This window comes from Leiobunum rupestre, chromosome 7 (genome assembly GCF_980474605.1).
Source record: "Leiobunum rupestre chromosome 7, qqLeiRupe1.1.hap1, whole genome shotgun sequence".
NCBI lineage: Eukaryota > Metazoa > Arthropoda > Arachnida > Opiliones > Sclerosomatidae > Leiobunum > Leiobunum rupestre.
Genome location: NC_143390.1, coordinates 24,729,686 through 24,752,123, shown reverse-complemented (window position 1 = coordinate 24,752,123; position 22,438 = coordinate 24,729,686). Strand labels below are relative to the sequence as shown.

The 22,438-nt window shown below is 37.7% G+C and overlaps 1 protein-coding gene across 2 annotated transcripts; it reads right to left on the bottom strand.

Annotated features, from left to right (window-relative positions):
- Nucleotides 1-20,598: 20,598 nt before the first annotated feature.
- Nucleotides 20,599-22,142, bottom strand: LOC149935314 (uncharacterized). Of its 2 annotated transcripts, XM_090153331.1 has the most exons (5): nt 21,595-22,142; nt 21,325-21,525; nt 20,953-21,265; nt 20,819-20,896; nt 20,599-20,764 (listed from the first exon to the last, which is right to left on the bottom strand). In XM_090153331.1, the coding sequence occupies exons 1-5, from the start codon at nt 21,796-21,798 to the stop codon at nt 20,619-20,621; spliced, it is 942 nt and encodes a 313-aa protein (XP_090009457.1). In that variant the 5' UTR covers nt 21,799-22,142; the 3' UTR covers nt 20,599-20,618. The 2 variants fall into 2 exon arrangements, with proteins under 2 accessions (XP_090009457.1, XP_090009456.1); XM_090153330.1 differs by having other exon boundaries at nt 20,599-20,896.
- Nucleotides 22,143-22,438: the final 296 nt, after the last annotated feature.

Genomic DNA, 22,438 nt, shown 5'->3' with positions numbered 1-22,438 from the left:
AAAATGGCCAAACCATTCCGAAATTGGATCAAATCTACGCTGCTTTTGATACTTAAGACCTTTTCACACGAGCCAACTTTTTAAATCAAAATGCTGAGTCAGCAAAAATGGATCAGTGATCCATTTTTTTCTCACGTACATTTTTGGTGGATCAACTCTTCGAACTTTTATTCACACGAACCAACTAGTTGACTCAACTCAAAGTTGACTCATCTAGTTGGATCAAAAAGTTGGCTCGTGTGAAAAGGCCTTTACTATTCTTCCTATAACAACCCTGACTCTTATCGATATTCATTCTTTCACACTCTGCAATCTCAATATCAACCCTTTGATGATTTCCTTACGGATCTCCGAACAAAAGCACAAAATTGTGATTTTGGTACATTATCTGACTCATTACTCCGATATCATATTCTTGCTGGCCTCTACAACTCTGAACTACGGAAGTTACGCTCCCTGAAGCTATTTCATTATGTCAAACTGATGAGACCTCCACAACCCAAGCTGCAACTCAACCATCAATCACTGTGGATGCTGTTTTCCGCGGTGGCCAAGGTTCTCGATATCATATACAGCACTCACGTCCTGTTTTCAAAGGCTCCCGTTCTTTCCCAACGTTTTCATCTCGAGGTTCTTGGCATAAAAACGCCAATCTCCGCACTCAACATCCTCAACGGTATATTAATCACTCATATCAAAGGGGCCATAACCGTTTTCCCTTAGGAGCTGTTGTTGGACCTACCCAACTTCCATTTGCATCAATACAAAACACTAATTGCTTAAATTGCGGGCTCCTTCATAATCGGCCAGGTCGGTGTCCAGCAGCTGAATCTATATGTCACAATTGTCACAGGAAAGGACATTGGGCAGGCTTGTGCCGCTCTCGCCCTTCCCATTCTATAGCCGTTTTAGAAAGTGAAAGTCATGATTATGGGGAATATCACGATCAGAACAGTCCTAACTATCTCGACCATGAGCGCCTTAACTCTGACTATCAAAATATGGAATCATCACAGGAAGATGTTACCTATGGGACTTCAGAACTCCAAGATCAAAATCAACATGACAAATATTTCTTTGGCGCTCACTTCAGTGGAACAATCCACCGACTTTAATTTGCATTCAATAATAGCTGTGTGTGAAGCTACCAGTACAACTCCCTTCACAAGCAATGACCAATGGTACGATTTCATATATGTGTGCAATAATCCAGTTCTTTTTAAATTAGACTCTGGGTCCTGCCAAAACAGGTCTATGACACACTACCTACTCAGCCACAACTTCGTCCTCCACCAAGACGTATCCTTGGCTATACTGGTCATTTAGTACCTGTACTTGGCGTTGTCACCTTACCAGGAGCTTCAATTCAAGCCTCAGGAAAGTCTCGTATTCTATGTTACTCCCCACAATTATACTCCAATTTTAGGAGCCTCTGCGTTGGAGTTGCTGAAACTGGTCCAAAGAATTCGAAAAAATCCCGCATTGCCTTTTGCATTATTAGAATCTGTAAAACATTCAAACTTCTTGGAACGACGGTCAGATGATCCGCCAACTGTTGGATCTTCCTCAAGCTGTGAACCTGTCAAACTAATCGGTAAAACCACAGAACATCATTATTCATTAATGAATTCTCTCAGCTTTTTGACAAAATAGGAAGACTACCATTTAAGTATAACATAAAACTAAAGCCAAATGTAACACCGCATGTCTCTGATAGCACATAAATTAACATTTGCTCTTCAACAACCAGTTTTTCTAGAAATACAACGAATGCTGAAAGAAGGCGTGATTACTCCAGTCCGTGAGTCAACTCCATGGGTACATCCGATGGTAGTGCAGAGAAAACCAAATGGGGAGGTTCGTATTTGCTTGGACCCAAGAAAACTGAATCCTGCTATACTTTGGCCTCACAATCTGATGGAAACAGCACAGCAAATTTTTGCAAAGTTACATGGCCACAAGATCTTTACGGTTTTGGATGCGAGAAATGCATTTCGGAAAGTAGAATTAACTGAAGAAAGTTCCTATTTATGTACATTCGCGACGCCATTTGGTACCTTCCGTTACTTACGCCTCCCTTATGGGTTGTGCCTAGCATCGGAGGCTTTCCAACAATTTATGCATGAGATTTCCCCCCTCAAGAATTCCCAACTACGCCCATAGCAACAGATGATTTTCTACTGATGTCTGAAGATGTTCCGAAACACAACCAACTTCTCCGACGTATATTAGAAAGAGCCAAAGAGGCTGGACTTACATTTACTTCCAAGAAATTACAGTTGGTGGTATCGAAAATCAAATATCTTGGTCACATAATTTCACCAGACAAAATAGAAGTTGATATCGAGCGTACCAAAGCGATAACCAAACTTCCTCCACCGACGGACAAGCAGACTCTCCTACGCTTTCTGGGTATGGTGAAATACGTGACTAAATTTCTTCCAGGATATTCAGAACAGGCTGCCCCTTGAAAAAAAGATGCGCTTTTTATTTGGGACTCGCATAAACAGGAAGTCTATGACAAACTCAAGAAAATGATCTCATGCACTCCTATTCTGACAGCCTTCAAACCAGAATCTCCTTGCAGTATTACAGTGGACGCCAGCTCCAAGGGTATAGGAGCGGCTTTATTGCAAGATGGTGGCCCGATAGAATACGCCTCTACAACCATGAATCCCACTCAACAAAGGTATACTCAGACCGAAAAAGAGCTACTAGCCATACTTTTTGCATGCGAAAAATTTCACTTCTACATAATTGGGAAGCATATAACTATCGAGACTGATTACAAGCCATTGCTAGCTATAGTACAGAAACCCATGAACCTCTTATCTCCAAGACTTCAACGGATGCTGCTACGTTTACTATGCTATCCATTCAATCTCAAATATGTTCCAGGTACTAAACTCCCTATAGCAGATACGTTTAATTGTCACGAGCTGCATTACCAGAAGCTACCATTGACACCTCTGAAATGGAAGGCCCATATGCCGCCATACACTCAGTAACCACTCTGTCTGAGGAGAGACGGACCATACTCCAGAAAGAAATACAGCAAGATTCGTTATTTTTTAGAGAGAAGTTCTGCAACTTTAGCAGAGGAGCAAAAGGATTCTTCAATCCTGTTAAAATAGTTCTCTTTGTTGAAAGACAGGGTCGAGTTTTTCAAAAACAGTCTTCGCAATAGTGGAAGCGTGGTCATCGAGTTTTTGAGAGAATGATTGAAGTTGAGAATCAAGGTCAGATTTGATATTCGTAGAGTCATCAGAGAGGGTTTTGGCAAGGCTATTTAACTATGAATCAAATCGTAACATGCACGTAGGTGTGGCCTATTTTCATGGTAATAAGTTTTGGTTGGCCATGACATTAGAACGACTATGGTGGTCACGTGATTATTTTCTCACAGTTAATATGGTCACGTGGTGTTTGGCTCGTGATTTGTGAATGACGTATAATATGTTATGGTGGCCGTTGTAAGGCGGAGCTTAGCTGTGAAGTATGCCAATGACGCGACGAGCAAGGAGAGAATATCAGCTTTGATACTGATTGTATCAGCAGAGAGTTTATTCGCAAACATGTTAAATTGGGAATCAAGAGCAGATTTGATACTTGCTGTATTATATGAAAGTGTAACTTCAAGAGTATCAATCCTTGTAGGTTTGTAGCATATTTAACATAATTACTCATAAGTATGCCACCTAGGAGCAACAAACACAAGGAGAACGCAGCTAGCCAGTGCCGGATTAAGAATTAGGCACACTAGGCACGTGCCTAGGGGCCCCCGAGGGTCAGCGGGCCCCGAAAGATCCCACGTCAATACGCTAGTTCAAAGAATAAGTTATTTGGAAAAAAAAAACATTAAGCTTATTTAAATTTAATAACAGTTTTACGGCATGTTTTTTCAAAATGAAAACAATCAATAACTGTGAAACTATATTGATTCTTTTTTTAATATTTATAATATAAATGAAATATGAAATACTATTCCGAAAAACACTAAAAAACGAATTCGAGTAAGTCGAGATAAGGTACCGCGTAGCAGTGGCGGACTGGCCATAGACTGGGCCTAACCGATGGCAGGTGGGCCCCATGATAAATTTGGTCAGTGGGACACCTTAAACCTTCAACAATATGTCAACATTATAGTAGCTTCAAAATATAATAGAAGTTCCAAAACTTTCAATATTAAATTATATTTTTACTGAATAAATTAATATTTTATTTATAAAAAAAAGTTCCAATGACATCGTCGGGGTGCCGAGGCGCTGGCGGTTCAGCGTGGATTCATTTTAAAAACAATTTTAACCATTTTTAACACATTTTAAAAAGTTTGGCTAAGCCCAAGTACCCGACGAAAGAAGTTACGTCTTATATTTGGCAGGGTCCCGCTGATTTAAGAGTAAATGTGTTTAACCTAATAATGGACCGCATTGTCCAGTCACTAGATTCACGTTTTTTACAACACAAAAAGTTGTATAAAGATTTATCTTGCATGGACACAGCAAATTTTAAAAATATTACAGAGAAGGGCCTAGAAGATGACGCCTTGGATGGTGTTAAGCTTTCTCCACGAATCAGTAAAGATGAAGTTATGTTGGAATTGCTTTCTTTTGCTTCGAACTTCGACGTATTAAAATTATTGCTTAATTGAAAAGGAATTGTTAGATGAATTGGATGTAGAAGCAATTATTGACAGATTCGCACAGTCATCTAGTGTATTCCAACGATTACTCAAAATATAGTGGAACACGAAACACGCTTTTAAACAACCGGTTAATAAGTAAAATTTCGGCATTTGTCTAAAATATAAACTAAAAATAACAATCTGTATAATTATGTTTACATTTAGTATCGACTGTATATTGCCTTTAATATGTTATCTGTAATTATTAAAAACATTATATAGCTAAAACATTTCTTTTATAAATGGCGACGAACCAGCGACCTATGAGTTGCCGTTTCAAAGAGTATTCCAATTGAAAGGAACTGTTACAACTAGGTGATATATAAAATGCTATGGCTTAATAAAAAATCGGGATATATTTTACGCGAGACAAGGGAACACCTATATTGTGGGCTTAGTAGTCCAAAAGGAAGAGGCGTTGGGACCGCAACCCACAGGTCGCTGGTTTGATTCCAGCCTGAGGCATGCCCAGTGGTATTCCTTTATTTAATTAAAAATATTTCAGCATTTATCCTTCTAGTTTTCGGCAGTAGCGTAGTTCGCACACAATTGAGTAAAAATAATTAAAGCGAAAAAATTATTAACATAAAACAATATTTCAGGGGGGAATGTTCCTTTTTCGGAGGGTGTCTCCCCCTGTCTACACCTCTGGTTTTGGGTGGACCCCCTTTGACCCCTGGCAGTCCACATTTTTAGACCCAGTCCGCCACTGCCGCGTAGCCTCTATTTCGTTGTACGGTGATCTATAGAGGTAGAACCGTACCAAAACGACTACCTTGTAACCTTGCATAACCAATCTCTTGTCCACTCTGTGACTCCGTGTCAGGCCGCTCAGCATAGACGGGGTTGCCCCACCCTTGTTCATTTTGTTTGGCCCCAGCATAGTTTTTTATATAAACATCGTTAGGATTTGAATTGACAACATTTTCCCAGCATTAAACAAATATGAATAGTCTAACTATAATTTGGATAATCATGGTCCAGTTATTACTTCCTTTAAGTGGGTGCTATGGCATTTTTATTTATTTTTTGGTTTAAGTTACGTTGTGAATTGTCACTTATGGAATTCAGGAACGTATGTAATTAAGTGCTTCGTCTTAGAGGGGTAGGGCGAAAAGTTAGGGTTTTGCCTAGTCAAATACAAAAAGGTTGGTTTTTGGGTTCAAACAAAGTTCAAATAGAGAGGAGCATGCAGTGGCATAGCCAGATGGGTGGACCAAGGGGCAAGTCCACCCGCTACGCTACTGAGAGCATGGACGCCGGCAGAAATTATTTTAAGTCATATAGCGAACTGGCCCGATGAAATACAGGGTCTTTTTTTTTGCTCGGAAAAGTGTTTTTTTTCAAAAACTATTTATAGTAGCGATTTCAAATTTGGAAGGTCAATTCTCTATACCGGGGGACATCAGTTTGAGAAATTTGAGCGTTTTCGGTAATGTTTTTCACCAATTTTGAAAAATTATTTTTCGACCACTAGGTGCGAGATAAAAAATTTCTATTATAAAGTTGTAGGCCGTCATCGAAAACCCTTAAAAATTGTTCACTCGACGAAAAACAACTTATTTATCAGTGAAAATTCGAACTTGAAAAATTTACAAGTTGGTGAAGCCAAATTACGATTGTTTGAAACGATAATTGAAAAGGGAACAAGTCTAATACAAACGTAGTAGAGTTTTCACACTTGAAAAAATGTACATGTTTGGTTTTTAAATGCAGATATTTTATTCACATAAATTTTTACAAAACATTTTCAATAATATCACCATTGGCTGCAACACAGGTTTGTGCGCGGACAATTAAGTTCTCAAACGCTTTCTCTACCATTTCTGGTGTGACGTCTCGGCAAGCACTGATTATTCGTCTAATGAGTTTCTCCCTAGTTTCAATGGGCGTGGCGTATACCTTTGCTTTAACGAATCCCCAGATAAAATAATCCAGCGGTGTTAGGTCAGGTGACCTTGCTGGCCAATGCACTGGACCATTTCTCCCTATCCACCTTTCAGGAAACTCGTTGAGGTGCTCAGTTACTTGCCGGGAAAAATGCGGAGGGGCGCCATCTTGCTGAAACCACAACTGACGTCTTTCAGCCAATGGAAGGTCGTCGATTGCGTCACTCAGTTCGTTCTGTAGAAAATGTAAATACCTTTGGCCGTTGAGGTTCGTCGGCAGGAAAAAGGGACCAATCAAACGGTTTCCAACAAGTCCAACCCAAACATTGACCCGTTCAAATTGAACCTGGTGATGATATTCAAAACCCCAATGTGGGTTGATGTCAGACCAAAGATGGCTGTTTTGATGATTAAAGGGCCCATCTCTAGAAAATGACGCTTCGTCGGAGAACAAAACATGGCGCAAAAATTGTCTATCTTCTTGGACAGCATTTAGTAACCAGTTGCTAAATTCATAACGTCTTTGATGGTCTCCGTCAATTAGTCCTTGGTGGAGCGTAGCTCTGTATGGGTGATAGCGATTCTTACGAAGAATTTTCCACACACGATTTGCAGAACAACCCAAATCAGCAGCGGCGTTAGCGCAACTGTGGCGAGGATATGCCACAAAGTACGCGAGTACATTGTTCTCGAAGTCTAAATCCGGTTGACCCAATCCGCGAAACCTAGGTTGCAAGTTACCAAATTGATTGAAATCGTGAATTGCTCGTCTTACTGTATTTACAGATGGTGCTCCATTTGGATGTCTTTCTGCGAAGATTTCAGTCACTCTTCTAAGGTTTTGCGCTGCTTCTCCATAGTAAATGGCAACTATCTCGGTACGCTCAGCTACTGAATAACGAGGCATTGTTCGAAATATTATCAAACACTGATAATAATCTCCCAAAGTTTTCCTTTAAATACCCAATGCATGTTTAGGATTGACCTATAGCCTCGTGTTTTTTAAATCCGGTCGTTTTTTTAACCAAAGTTTCAACTGGATTAGGTAATTCGGTTTCAATTATCGTTTCAAACAATCGTAATTTGGCTTCACCAACTTGTAAATTTTTCAAGCTCGAATTTTCACTGATAAATAAATTGTTTTTCGTCGAGTGAACAATTTTTAAGGGTTTTCGATGACGGCCTACAACTTTATAATAGAATTTTTTTATCTCGCACCTAGTGGTCGAAAAATAATTTTTCAAAATTGGTGAAAAACATTACCGAAAACGCTCAAATTTCTCAAACTGATGTCCCCCGGTATAGAGAATTGACCTTCCAAATTTGAAATCGGTACTATAAATAGTTTTTGAAAAAAAACACTTTTCCGAGCAAAAAAAAAGACCCTGTATACAACCTTTACACATACAACGATCCGATAAATGAACGAGCTATAGCTAAAGCTTAGTAGGAATAGGGATATAAGTTTCCCGAAATTGATGTAACACACATTTCAAGTAACTGGATCACTCTTCTTCGTCACTGCACTCCCCAAAAAGTTCGACAGAAAAAAGAGGTATGGCTAAAGAAAGGGGTGGTGGATCAATTTCCCCGTTTGCCCACCTCTGCGGGCGCCCATGAAAAAAAACCATTTCCCATTTTCAAAATGGTCATTGTGTCAACTCTAGAAAAAGTTGGTTTGCTTAGCTACCCTCTTACTCCATCCTTGAGTCCTCTACTTGTATTAAAGGGGCCCCCGATAGCCTAGTGCCTAGAGGCCCCAAGGGTCTTAATCCGGCACTGCAGCTAGCCTTTAAACACGCTAACGAAGGGTTGTGTACGAATTTCATTAGACGAGCGTCACGAGCCTTTACGCTGAACGTTTTACGGGCGGGGGGGGGGGAGACAATTTCCGAATTTTCTCCTTCCGACGGCCGCAGGCGCTAAAGCGTCTAGCCAATGAAAAATGTACACAAGAAAATCCACGACTTTTGACCGGTTGCGTTCTCCTTGTGTGGGGTGTTGTGTTTGTTGCTCCTAGATGCCACTAGCTCTATTTCTTCACTAACGGTTTGTTTCACAGATATTGCGTCATCCGTACCGTACGTAATATTTGACGTCATATTTGATGTCATATTTCACGTCATCGAATCTCAAATGCCGATAATGCCGTCGCCCAATTAGCTCTACGCCTGATAAACCGACGGCCATTATTTTAGTAAACAAACCGGTTTGAACAACCAAGGCTTAGGAGCTAAAATGAACTACAATATAGTGTCAAATTCTGTTAATGTAATTAATTTGCAAATTAATGAAGTTCTTGGAGACTCACGTTCTAAAATAAATTTCCATTGTAAAATAAAAGAAGCAGGTTTATTGGAAAAAATAGTTGAAAACTTGAAATTCAGGTCGAGCTTTTCTGGCGCATCTACAAGGTTGGAGTCTTTGGCTCTTTGCAGATTCTTTTGAGCCTAGGCCTAACTCTTCTAGGCTTGATATGGGTTTTAATAACGCTGGTAGAATAGGGACTTGGCAGCGCTACGTCACAGTTTTTTTTTCAATAGTTTTTATTGTGGGGAAAAAAATATGACTACAATGACTTATTGGTCATTTTCCCCAACCTTTTCTTTTTCTAAATTACTCATTATTTAACTTCATCCGCACCAAAGATAATATAACTACGTACCCTAGATTGGAAATCAAGTTCCTTGCACGTTACACGTAATGCAGGCTCTTACCTTACTGAGTTCCCGGCGGAAGTCGGAAAAAACTGCCCCCATAGAGCTGCAGAGCCGCTGCTGGCAGGGCTACCGACATCTAGTTAAAAATTTTAGTGAAAATTGTGCCGTGGTTTTCAAGATACCAGATATTATATTGTTTTAAAACAATAATGGATCATGCCTGTATCTCTAAAAAAAATTCTAAACAAAAGAAAACTAAAGGTGAGTAATATAATTTTGGGTTATCTATTGAAATTTCTTATTTCTCACCCTGCTATGGAGCCCGATTTTTCCGACTTCCGGCGCGAACTCACGAGGAGTGTACCCGAGGTGTAAATCACCGATTTTGATGAAACTCGGGGAGTATGTAGACCTTAGGGTAACTTGAATTTTCACCAAGGGAAAAGTTACGCTGGGCTTCCGTTTTGCTATGGCAACCGAAAATGTTTTTGACAACTTAAAATGGAAAAATCTACATTTAAAAAAGCATGGGATTTTCTCGGTTTCACAGGGGGGTACCATGTGAAAATTTTTGAAAACTAAAAAAAATTAAAAAAAATAAATTTCAACTAAAATGCTAAATTTGAACAATTTTGGGTGAAATTCATCAAGTTTGGGTAAACTTAAACCAAATTTGGGTAAAATTGCGAAAAGTTCATTGAATTTGATAAGTAAAGGAATATTTGCAAATTTTACCAAAATAGGGTATTGTCAAATAATGTTTTTTGAAATCGTCAAAAATTGGCTAAATTGACCCAAATTGGGTAAAAAGACAAAAATTGGGTAAAATGACCTAAAATGTTTAAAATTGGATACAATCGGGATTGACCAACTAATATCGTCTAAAAAGGGGTAAATTGATAAAATTTGGGTAAAATGATAAAATTTGGGTAAAATAATCAAAATTCGTCCAAATGACAAAAATCGAGTAAAATTGTGTTAAAACAACTAATATAGACTACAATTGGGTAAAATGAAAAATATTTGGGTAAAAAACTAAATTTGTGTATAATGACCTAAAATGGTTAAAATAGGATTAAATCGGGTTAACCAACTAATATCGTCTAAAATGGGGTAAAATTATAAAATTTTGGGGGTAATTTGAGGAAATTGAGTAAAACAGCCAAAAATTAATAAAATTGAATAAAATTGGGTTAATCTAACTACTATCAGATAAAATTAGGTAAAATGATAAAGTTTGGGTAAAACTATAAAATTTGGGTAAAATAATCAGAATTCGCCCAAATGACAAAAATTGGGTAGAATTGTGTTAAATCTACTAATATCGGCTACATTTGGGTAAAATGATAAACTTTGGGTAAAACAGCCAAACACGTAGCTAAAAATGAATAAAATGAATTAAATTTGCTTAAACAACAGGAATTGGGGTTAAATAAATGAATTTGACTAGAATCGCGATGAGTTAATTGAAAAGAACGAAATTGGATAAAAAGAGCAGTATTTACTTAAATTAAATAAGTTTCGACTAGAATCGTCTTAAATCAATTGAAATTGGCTACAATAAATCTGTCAAACTACCGAAAAAGTAATGAAGGACCAAAAGTAGATAAACTGAAGAAAACCTACAAAATAAGGTTAATTAGAAACTAAAAGGTTATCGATTTCGTTGTAATTTCGTAAACCGTAATTAATAACGAAAACTACTATAACTTAAAGATTTTTTAGTTAAAAACCTCCCTTTCGTTCACATCCAAAATACCCCAATTATGAAAAAACATACTTCAACGTCAAATTTTGGCTGTTTTACCCAAATGTAGCCGATATTAGTAGTCTTAACACAATTCTACCCAATTTTTGTCATTTGGATGAATTTTGATTATTTTTCCCAAATTTTATAGTTATACTCAAATTTTATCATTTTACCCAATTTTATCCGATAGTAGTTGGATTAACACAATTTTATTCAATTTTATTAATTTTTGGCTGTTTTACTCAATTTTCTCCAATTACCCCCAAAATTTTATTCAATTTTATTAATTTTTGGCTGTTTTACTCAATTTTCTCAAATTCAGAGCCGTAACTAGGTGTTCTGGCGCCCTTGGCGGGAGCCAACCCCACCACGGTTTTTCTACAGATCCCTGGCTTAAAGTGGGTCGTCTTGGCAATAGGTTTAAGCTTTTTGAACACCAAACGGCGCCCCTTACCCTCGCGCGCCCATGGCGGGGGCCAACCCCGCCAATGCCTAGTTACGGCACTGCTCAAATTACTCCCAAAATTTTATAATTTTACCCCATTTTAGACGATATTAGTTGTTTAACCCGATTTAATCCAATTTTAAACATTTTAGGTCATTATACCCAAATTTAGTTTTTTACCCAAATATTTTTCATTTTACCCAATTGTAGTCTATATTAGTTGTTTTAACACAATTTTACTCGATTTTTGTCATTTGGACGAATTTCGATTATTTTACCCAAATTTTATCATTTTACCCAAATTTTATCAATTTACCCAAATTTTATCATTTTACCCAAATTTTATAATTTTATCCAATTGTAGCCGATATTAGTTTTTTTAACACAATTTTCTCGATTTTTGTCATTTGGACGAATTTTGATTATTTTACCCAAATTTTATCAATTTACCCCAATTTTATCATTTTACCCCATTTTAGACGATATTAGTTGGTCAAACCCGATTGTATCCAATTTTAAACATTTTAGGTCATTTTACCCAATTTTTGTCTTTTTACCCAATTTGGGTCAATTTAGCCAATTTTTGACGATTTCAAAAAACATTATTTAACAATACCCTATTTTGGTAAAATTTGCAAATATTCCTTTACTTATCAAATTCAATGAACTTTTCGCAATTTTACCCAAATTTGGTTTAAGTTTACCCAAACTTGATGAATTTCACCCAAAATTGTTCAAATTTAGCATTTTAGTTGAAATTTTTTTTTTTTTAGTTTTCAAAAATTTTTTAAACCGAGAAAATCCCATGCTTTTTTAAATGTAGATTTTTTCATTTTAAGTTGTCAAAAACATTTTCGGTTGCCATAGCAAAACGGAAGCCCAGCGTAACTTTTCCCTTGGTGAAAATTCAAGTTACTCTAAGGTCTACATACTCCCCGAGTTTCATCAAAATCGGTGATTTACACCTCGGGTACACTCCTCGTCAGTAAAAGCCTCGCGAGAAAACGGGCTATCGAGAAACGCCGAGATTTCGAATCTTTGTCCGCACAAACCGAGCGAGTTTATAAATTTCAATAAAGCTACACTGGGCTGACTAAAATTGCGACGCAAAAATTTCCTTCTCAATTTAGAGCTTTTCCATTGGCTTAAATAAATATGTTAGTAGCCAATAGTGTGACTCCCAAAATTACTAGGATGAATAAAAAGGTTAAAATCTAACGTAGTCCACCTTTTTACTGGTTCGTGGTGAAACAAACCGTTAGTGAAGATTTTTGAATGGAATAAAAGTACAGTTATGAGTAATTAAGTTACATATGCTTGTAGTGATAACAGAGTCAGTTTTAAGAAGCAATAATGTTTCATTTCGTAGGGCGGTAAGATCAACAGCGAGTTTGTCCTGAGTAGCGAGAAAATAACAAAATTTACAGGTGAAAGGCGTAGCATCACTGACATCTTCAAATTGTATTGTTCCAAAAAGAGGGGAATTGTTATCGTGTATTTTCGTATCAGGCATAAACACGTTTGGTTTTAGTTTTACAAGAATAAGTTTAATATGCAAATATACAATAGTTACTTGGCGAGTACATCCGCGCGACTTCGGTGTTCAAAACGGAGTAATCTGACTAATCTCCACCAACGAGCCTCGTTCCTTCACGTAGACTAGAAAGGGAATTAAAAAAAACTAAAAAGCAGAGGTAAATCGTGGGATTGTTTGCGTGGAGGGTATCGCCATCTATCGTATCTAAAATAATTTTCAAAATGTTCCCAACAGTTACAGGTTTTACATGCTAGCCAGTCCAGATTAAAGTTTATAACGTCTTCAAAGGTTAATCTTTCGTCATTATGGAAACCCGCGGCCGCCTTGAGCTTCTGCGTAGAATTTACCCTAAAACGTGTTATTCGCCTGTTCCGGGGATGAGAATTACTCCGCCCCATAAAATATTCGCTTGTTCCGGAGTATTAGGGCTACTCTTTTTACTCCTTCTGAAAAGGAGGTGTAAAGGAGTAAATTGGATTTTGTCGTCCAGAATTTATGTGCGACCGGCAGCCATTCGGAAAAACGTTTTTACTCCGACTCCAACTATTCGCCACCACAGAATGGGAGTGAAATGACGTCATAGCCTTACTCTTCTTACCCTACTCCGAAATCCCGGAACAAGCGAAAAGAAACCACCTTTTATGTAACCGAAACTACGTCGGAAATCGACTTCAGCGACGCCAAGTTTGTCCACATTGAACTAAAATTACCCGTTATTTTCCTATTGCCAGTATTAACGCGTGCTTTTTAAAACCTGAACAGTGAGTCCCGTTAGATTCTTGGTCCATCGAAATACTAGTTTCAGTGGCGTAGCTAGGGGGCATAGTGGCCACGTGCCCCGCCCCCTACCCCAGAAACGTATGATGGTCGTAGGTACAAATTGTTTTACCTTTTTTCAATGGTGTACCCCCCAATCAAAATCCAGGTTACGCCACTGACTAGTTTCCATTTATTGTAGTATTAATACAATTACTCGCTGAAGAAACTGTTCTAGAGGCTGCACTAGGATTAGTCTTATTCGTTCAACAACCGTAAATGCTTCGATATGAAGATTGTTAATGGTTATTTATTGTGAAATGGCGGAAATGTCGTTGGATAACTAAATTTGAAAACCGTTGAAAACAGATGACAATATAGAAGAGGAGCAGCTTCCGGAATAGACAAGTCATAACTTTACCGGAAGTTAATAATAATAAATAATAATCAGCTAGGCTAATACCCAAGGCACCACCTTAGGCCCAAGTCATCAAGCGACTTTTGAAGCCATTAATAGGTATGAAGTACTCCGAGACGATAGATTTGCTATGCAGTGGCGTAGCAAGGGGACACTTTGTTAGATATTTGTATGCTGGTGCTCCAAGCGCCATAATGGAAGCCTAGTACACCGGTGGTCTCATCATTATGCCCTACTCCAGCGTGTACAAGCCCGGACAGGTGACAAAACAGCCATGGATAGCATGAGAAACCTACTACTGACGGTCACACCCTCAACGCAAGCCACTCATCCCGACAAAAGGCGCAGCAATGGGCGACCAGCTTCCACTTCGCGCACAGCTGTGGAATAGAGAGTGGGTGCTATAGCAATTACCGCCGACACCCTATCTACGTAGGTAGAGAGCCAAGCTTTTCAGAAAAGGCTCCTAGAGGGGAAGGAAGGGTACATAGAGACCCACGTAACCCGGCACAGCTGGCACCGGAGATCCCGGTGTGGCTCCAAAAGGCCGGGAAACAGGGTCCCTGTGCCTCATACACCCGCCGCCCTACAGCAGGCTACCTAATCCTTCGAAGCGACCTGGATTCCTGCGCCCTCTCCGTTTGCCTGAGCCGAAACTCAGTTTCCAGCCCCTACCTGACCTGGGTTACAAGTGCCGGACCCCGACCGTAAAGCCACCAGTTATTGCACACCGTGACCCATTAAAGGCCGGCGTAGCAAGGGGGGTGGAGGTGGCGGTCTCTGCAACTCATGAAAATGACGTTTACGCGAATATCTACGAATTTTGCGTTCTAGACGTTCGCGTAAGCCATGAATGTATTCATTTCAACCATGAATATCGAACTGCATTAGGTTGTTTGCCCTCAGTAAAATATAAATTTGCATCTTTTCGACTAAATGAAAATAGGTAAAAATATTAATAGCAAATACTTTTATTTATCATTATCAACTGATTTTGTAGTGTACTCAGTTGCAGGTTAAGAAAGGAAAAATCTCTAGTACATTTGGCGGAAAGATACTAGCACAGATTTCCGGTAAATCAGCGGCGGGGGATTTTGCCTGTTTACGGTTGAATTTCTAATAAAACATTTGAATTGAAATCTACCGTTACAATCCAATCTTAGACGACTTGACAAACTTTGTTTTTTACTTGGCAAATTTCACTTACCTCCCGTCCGCCCCCCCCCGACCCCCCCCCCCCCAAAAAAAACGTACTCTCTTCGCTACGCCACTGAGTATACCTGCGCGAGTTATATAATTAATGGAAATACCGTCTATTGCGTTATATTTGAAAGTGATAAATAATAGGTGATTCAGAAAAAGATTAGTGGTCACATGATTTGGTTACTTTTTTTCGTATGGTTAAAGTATTTGAGCACGCACTTCTTTTTTCATTTTCAACGCGCGCGAAATCGGACGAGCCACAATTTACTAGGCGAAGACTATTCGCTAGTTTAGGAGTAATTTTTAGCAAATAGCAAGCAACTTCAAAATACAGCTTGGCTGTTATTGTATGGAAGAAGTTGGTAGTTTGGGTTAAAAAGTGTGCTCTTTTCGTTCCAAAGCGAGCGAATAGTTTGGGCCTACTGATAAAAAATCACTCTTTTATACATGTATTTGTCGATATTATATTTCAGAATCACCTATTAATTTACATAGATAAGATTTAAAACAGTTGTAATAATTTATGGCGAGTCCAGGGTAAGTATAGAACGGGTAAAGCCGAGATTACCACGTTGACGGACAAAAACGTGCGATTTGATGATTTTTAGGAGCATAATACTAAAAATACGCTATAATGATGCTTAAAAATAACAATTTACTTTAAAAATGGAATAATATAACACGCCTAGGAACCTTGAGGGAATTCAACAGAAAATTCGTGCTAGTATCCTTCCGCTAAATGTACTAGATATTTTGCATTTCTTAACCTGCAACTGAGTATAGTAAAGGTATTATTTAGTACGCGCTATAGACATCAACAACATAAGAGTAATTTCACCCCAAATAAAAATTCATTACAGCGCTTTATAAATAACCCTATCCATTCACAGCAATAGGCAGGGGTAGGCCTGGGCCTACTTGAAATTTTGGTAGGGGCCTCCAAAAGTCGTCTTAAGGAGCCTCCAAAATTTAATATATGGGCCTCCAAATTATTTTATATCAGAAAATTCTGTAATTTGTTTGCCAAATAATTTATTTATTAATTTTTCAATATTTAATGCGAGTGATTCGCTTAACGACACTGCTGTTTTTATTCCTTTCAAAAGGTACGAGTAACTTTTCTTTGACAATAGTTTATGTTTAATTTTTCGCGAGTGCTACTATATCCAAATTGTATCTTTAATTTTATCTTTACAAATAAATGGTTCTTAAACTTACTTTACTTACGACGTTAGTGTACCTACGGACATTCATTTTCGTAAAGTTGTAAGGGATGTACATGCGAAGTACCGAAGGAATTAATGTAAATTGTAGACTAGAATTCAGTCGTAGAAATAAGTAAATAACCTTTCATTAGTTATGTGTTATAGGTACAGAAAAAGGATCAACACACACTCTGTTTTTAGTAATGTTTAAATACATAATTAGCTCTAATTGTTTCGTCACGTACCCATTTTACCCAAAAATTGCACCACTTGATTAAAAATAATTAAATAATCCACGTGGACAGATTTGAAAAAATTGTTATGGTTGGCCCACCTCCCCAAAAATCCTGGCGCCGCTACTGTCCATTAATTGTGAGCAATTTTTCGTTACCACGTTGACGGACAAAAACGTGCGATTTGATGATTTTTTAGGAGCATAATACTAAAAATACGCTATAATGATGCTTAAAAATAACAATTTACATTAAAAATGGAATAATATAACACGCATAGGAACCTTGAGGGAATTCAACAGAAAATTCGTGCTAGTATCCTTCCGCTAAATGTACTAGATATTTTGCATTTCTTAACCTACAACTGAGTATAGTAAAGGTATTATTTACATAATTAACACGCTATAGACATGAACAACATAAGAGTAATTTCACTCCAAATAAAAATTCATTACAGTGCATTATTAATAACCCTGTCCATTAATTGTGAGCAATATTTCGGTTACCCTGTACATTAAATTAAAGGACCACACCGGCGTTTGAAAAATTCGGCCCGAATGTAGTAGATACGAGCAATCATATTCTGGAAACTATAGCGCGTGAAACAGGTCAAATTCAAACGCCGGTGTGGCCCTTTAATAAGCGCGCTATAGCAAACTGAGAGGAATTTTTAATAAAAGCCGCACTTTCTCAACAACCTAGTGCATTAACAACGACCACAATCATCTTGTCATTAATTCAGTGGAAATTAATTTTAGCAATGACAAAAGCACCAATAGTAACATCTCATTAATGTTATCCAGTTCCGAACTTTGACCTCCTATTGAAAAAACAATTCAAATACGCGGTAAACGCAAATAATAGTGAAATGGCGTTAGAAATATAAGATGGATATATCACGAAACTCGAGATGGCCAGGGACTCGATTCTGAGGCGGTCGTTAAGAATTTTAACCACCGAAAATCGTCGGTATCGCAAAAAATCGTCGTTAAAGAAATTGTTGTAATTCTAAGGCAGTCGGATCGAAAAATAGTCGGTAATAACCACTGAAAATAGTCGCTATCGTAAAGACTGGGGTAGAGCAGTCTTTAGAGGCTTTAACCACGGAAAATCTTCAATTTCAAAATGGCTGCGAACATGTTGAGGATTAATATGTTAATTTTAGCTGCCGAAGCTGATGAAAATAATTTATTTCGACGTGATTTACGTCGTCAACGGGTAATTAGAGACAGAGCTCAAGCTTTTGAGCTTTGTGATTTTAGATTTAAACGACTTTTTCGGGTGAAAAAAGACTTAGCTTATGATCTCTGCGAGAGATTGACGGACCGCCTTACCGGGAATAATGCGTTGGCGCTACCTGTTGATATTAAGGTATTGTTATTAAATAGAACCTCTTTTTCTTAATTTATTTAAAATATTTCAAACTTTGTTTTTAAGATTCTTATTGCTTTGCGTTTTTACGCGGTTGGCTCATATCAACTAGCTGTTGCTCAAGATTTATTTCTTGCAGTAAGTCAGTCGACAGTTAGTCGATGCGTCGCTAATGTAAGCCGGGCTATTGTGGATTTGGTAATGCACCAAAGCATAAAATTCCCAAAAACAGATGAAGAGGAATTGCAAAATAAAGTGGGGTAAGTTGAATAAATTGGTATTATCATAAGCCTATCCAGCCTAAGTTTGAATCGATAGGCAGTGTTGTTTCAAGCTAACGACTGTCGAAAGTACCGCGCTAAATCCACCCGGTGGAGGAAAAGAGAAACGTAACGCGTCTCGCAATGCATGATGCCAGCTGTGTTGATAGGAGAGGTGCGTAGAGAGAGAAAGGGGGAAGGAAGAAGCTTCAATTTATCTCTACCAGGTGCCGATACTATCGCCTGATTTCTAGAGGTGTGCAAATACCATTTTTTGGGGATCGAATCGAATATCAAATATTTTTTCCAGGCACGTCATATACCAAATCGAATATTTATAACGTCAAATAATTTGGTCGAATATTTTTAGAGCAAAATTTTAAGCCAGTTAACTGATCAAATACCAAATAGTATTTCGAATACCAAAAATTCGACGTATTTGGTTTTTAAATAACCAAATAGTTTGCATATTTGTCAAAAAATAAAGAAGTTATTGAAATCACTGTTCATTTTACTTGCAATAGTAAAATACTAAACCAAATGTATAATATATATTTTATTTTATTTAATAAATTTAAACTATAAAACTAAACTTTTTTAAAGAAAACTTTTACAAACAATATTTAAAATACACATTTTCAAAGTTTAACTACCCCAGCGTTCTCCTCTGATGGCCTTGAATCTCAACAAATTAGAAAAAGACCCGCGGTTATTCGACCAGTTTGCAAACTATTTGAAAATACAAAATACTTTTTTCCTATCTTTTCGAATAATCGACTATTTGATCAAGAAAAACGAATATTCGCGAACTTTCCCAAGTGCTATTCGATTAGACGAATCGAATATTCGATTTGGTATTCGATCGAATTATTTGGTCTAACCAAATATTTTGCACACCCCTACTGATTTCTTCTTTTTCGACCGTCCAGTGGTGGTACAAAGGGCGCTATGCGCGTTTCATACTAAGGGTTGATAGGCTTATGGTATTATACAAACACAAATTGAAAACTTGTTGAAATTCCTGTAGATTTAGTCAAGTTGCTGGATTTCCCGGAGTGATTGGTGCAGTGGACGGAACCCATATTGCCATTGTTGCCCCACCAACAACAGATGCAGAATATAGGGAACATTTATATGTTAATAGGAAGGGTTTTCATTCCATCAATGTACAACTGGTAATAGGATAAGGATTTCATTTTGCATGCAACGTAATGGAATAATTATCAATAATTTAATCCAACAGATTTGTGATCACAACCTCAATATTTTAAATGTAAATGCCAAATTCCCAGGGTCTGCTCATGATTCACACATTTTTAAAATGTCACAGGTGTCAACATATCTTGAGCAATCCTATTTAAATGGAAGAAAAAATTCCTGGCTAATTGGTAAAATTAAAAGTCTTAATTCTTAGAATGATTATATTTCTATGTAATATTCGATTTTCAGGAGACAGTGGATATCCTTTAAGACCGTGGCTATTGACTCCCATAGTAGAAGCTCCCGAAGGATCCCCAGAAGAAAGATACACAGAAGCTCACACTAAGACTCGTTGCCTTATTGAGCGTTGCATCGGAGTTCTTAAACAAGTCTTCCGTTGCCTACTACAACATCGAACGCTACATTACCACCCGACAGCTGCAGCAAAGATACTTTATGCATGTTGCACTTTGCATAATTTGCGTCGAGATTCCAACCATACTGCAGAAGACGACGAGTTCTCTGACACAGAGAGTGAGAGTGATGATGACATTGGCTTAGAAAATGGCAATAGACGTCAACAACAAAGGCAAGATCGAAGACAGAGAACCGCAGTTGTGGATGTTCCCAACTATGTGCCAAGACCAAATGAAAATTGGCTAGCGCCAGGTCACGCCACTCGAAATTTAATTGTCACAAGATTTGCAAGACCACATTAAATGGAAATAATATATTAAGAAAAACTTCGTTTAGTATTAATATTTTTTTTCATTTATTTTTATGACACTAGAAGTTTGGAATCCCACTTGATGTTATTCATTAATCTAATATTCCTTTATATATACAAAATGAAATAATTCCCATATTTAATTTTTTATTATAAATATATTCATTATATATTAATCAGCTTTAAATTAAATAAAACTAATTGAAGTAATAATTATTGATTTTAATGAACAAAATACAATAAAAATAACAAATGGTTTTGATCAAAAGCAATGAAATACCTACTCTTCTTTTGGTGTTGCTAAAAATTTACAAACTGCATCCGCAATTCTGTTCACCCCATTTGCAATTTCACGAAGCAATTGGATTTTTTCCTCCTCAAACTGTTTAAGGGTGTCAGTGGCCTTCACGTAATGGTCATTTCGTGCTAGATATAAAAGAAACATTTGTACTTTTTTAAAGAAAAGCCTAGAAAATTTACTTTTCTTTTTTGGCCTTTGCTCCTCAGTTAACGTTGACAATCGCTTATTAGTAGAGCTTTTGTCAGTACTTGAAGCCTCTATAAAATGAAAAAAAAAACACGCTGACAACGAAACCAAAATTTAACTTCCTTACCATTTGCGGTTTGTTCCGAATGGGAACTTATTTCAAAAGAACTATTTTCATGTACTGAAAAAAACATTTCACCAATAGACCCAACAAAGCCTGTGGATGATGAGGTGCTTGGCTGTTGGTCTAAAAATTGTGAAGAGCTATTAGCTAAAGGTATTTGGGGTTGCTTAAACAAGGGAGAGTCTATTGAAGTTTCCATTTGTGCGACTGTTAATAGAGATTCCACTGATTGAATATCAGACACTGAGGAATGTATTACGGGTGATCCTGCTGCGGCGCTTAGCCCACGAGGCGTAGCTTGATTTGGTCTTGATATCTGTAAAAAATGGTAGAAGTAACATTTGTGTGTAAGTATAAAGATAATTGAATACTTACCTGTAACTCGCTATTAACTAGGTTAAAGCCTGCTTCTTCAACTTGGGGGTCCCCGTCAATACAAATTGGGCCAATAAGGACCATCAACCTACTTTCTATCTCGCTCAAGTCTATGTCTTTGGGTCGTGGTCCACCTCCAGTGGGTTTTTTCTTTGCTTGACCGGCTTTCGCTTTAGTGTCAGACTTCCATTCTATCCATTTCTTTAACCGCACAGTAGAAATATCTTATGAATTGATTTTCAAATATTTCATTTGTCATTTCATACGTACTCTCTTCCAGCCAGCAACATCTTTAGTTGGTCCAACTCCATCACTATTTAACATAAGTGTTAAAGCCTCCCACAATTTTTGCGACTTTGCTCTGGTAAACGTAGCACTAAATTTTCCAATAACCAATTCTTGGTGGGCCTCCATGTACTCCAACATAATAACAAGTTGTCTCTCCGTTACTTTTGGTGAGCGCTTTGGTCCCATTTTATTTTATTATATTAAACCAAGATTTTAATTCACGAAATTTCGATAACACAAGGCTAACTAAAAAACTGTGTTAAACTACTTGCCGTCTGCTTCTTTCTATTATTGAAGTGAAAAAGCAATAAAATTCCGTTCATCTATTGGCTCTGCCAACCTCACGTGACACAAAAACTACTACAGTAAATCCCCCTAAAAACTCGGTGGTAATTCTACGTTACCGACTTTCCTCTTAGCAACTTTCTGTAAGTCGATGCTTAGAATTGCAAAATTTTTCTCGGTAGGTAAATGTCGGTACGGAGAAGTGGTTGATAAAGTGGTTGGTATTATAGTCGCTACGCTAGCGACCGTCTCAGAATAAGACCCCTGGGGCCCTATTCTGAGACAGTCGTTAGGGGTGTTAACCACTAAAAATCGTCGTTATTGTAAAAATTCGTCGTTAGAGAAATATTAAGCAATTCTAAGGCGATCGGTACGGATAATAGTCGCTAGTAGTGACTGAAAATAGTGGGTAACGTAACGACTGGTTTAGAGCAGTCTTTAGCGACACTACCCACCGATTTTCATCATTTTCAAAATGGCAGCGAATAATTTGAGGCTTGAGATTTTAGCTTTAGCGGCAGAAGATGACGAAAATGACTTA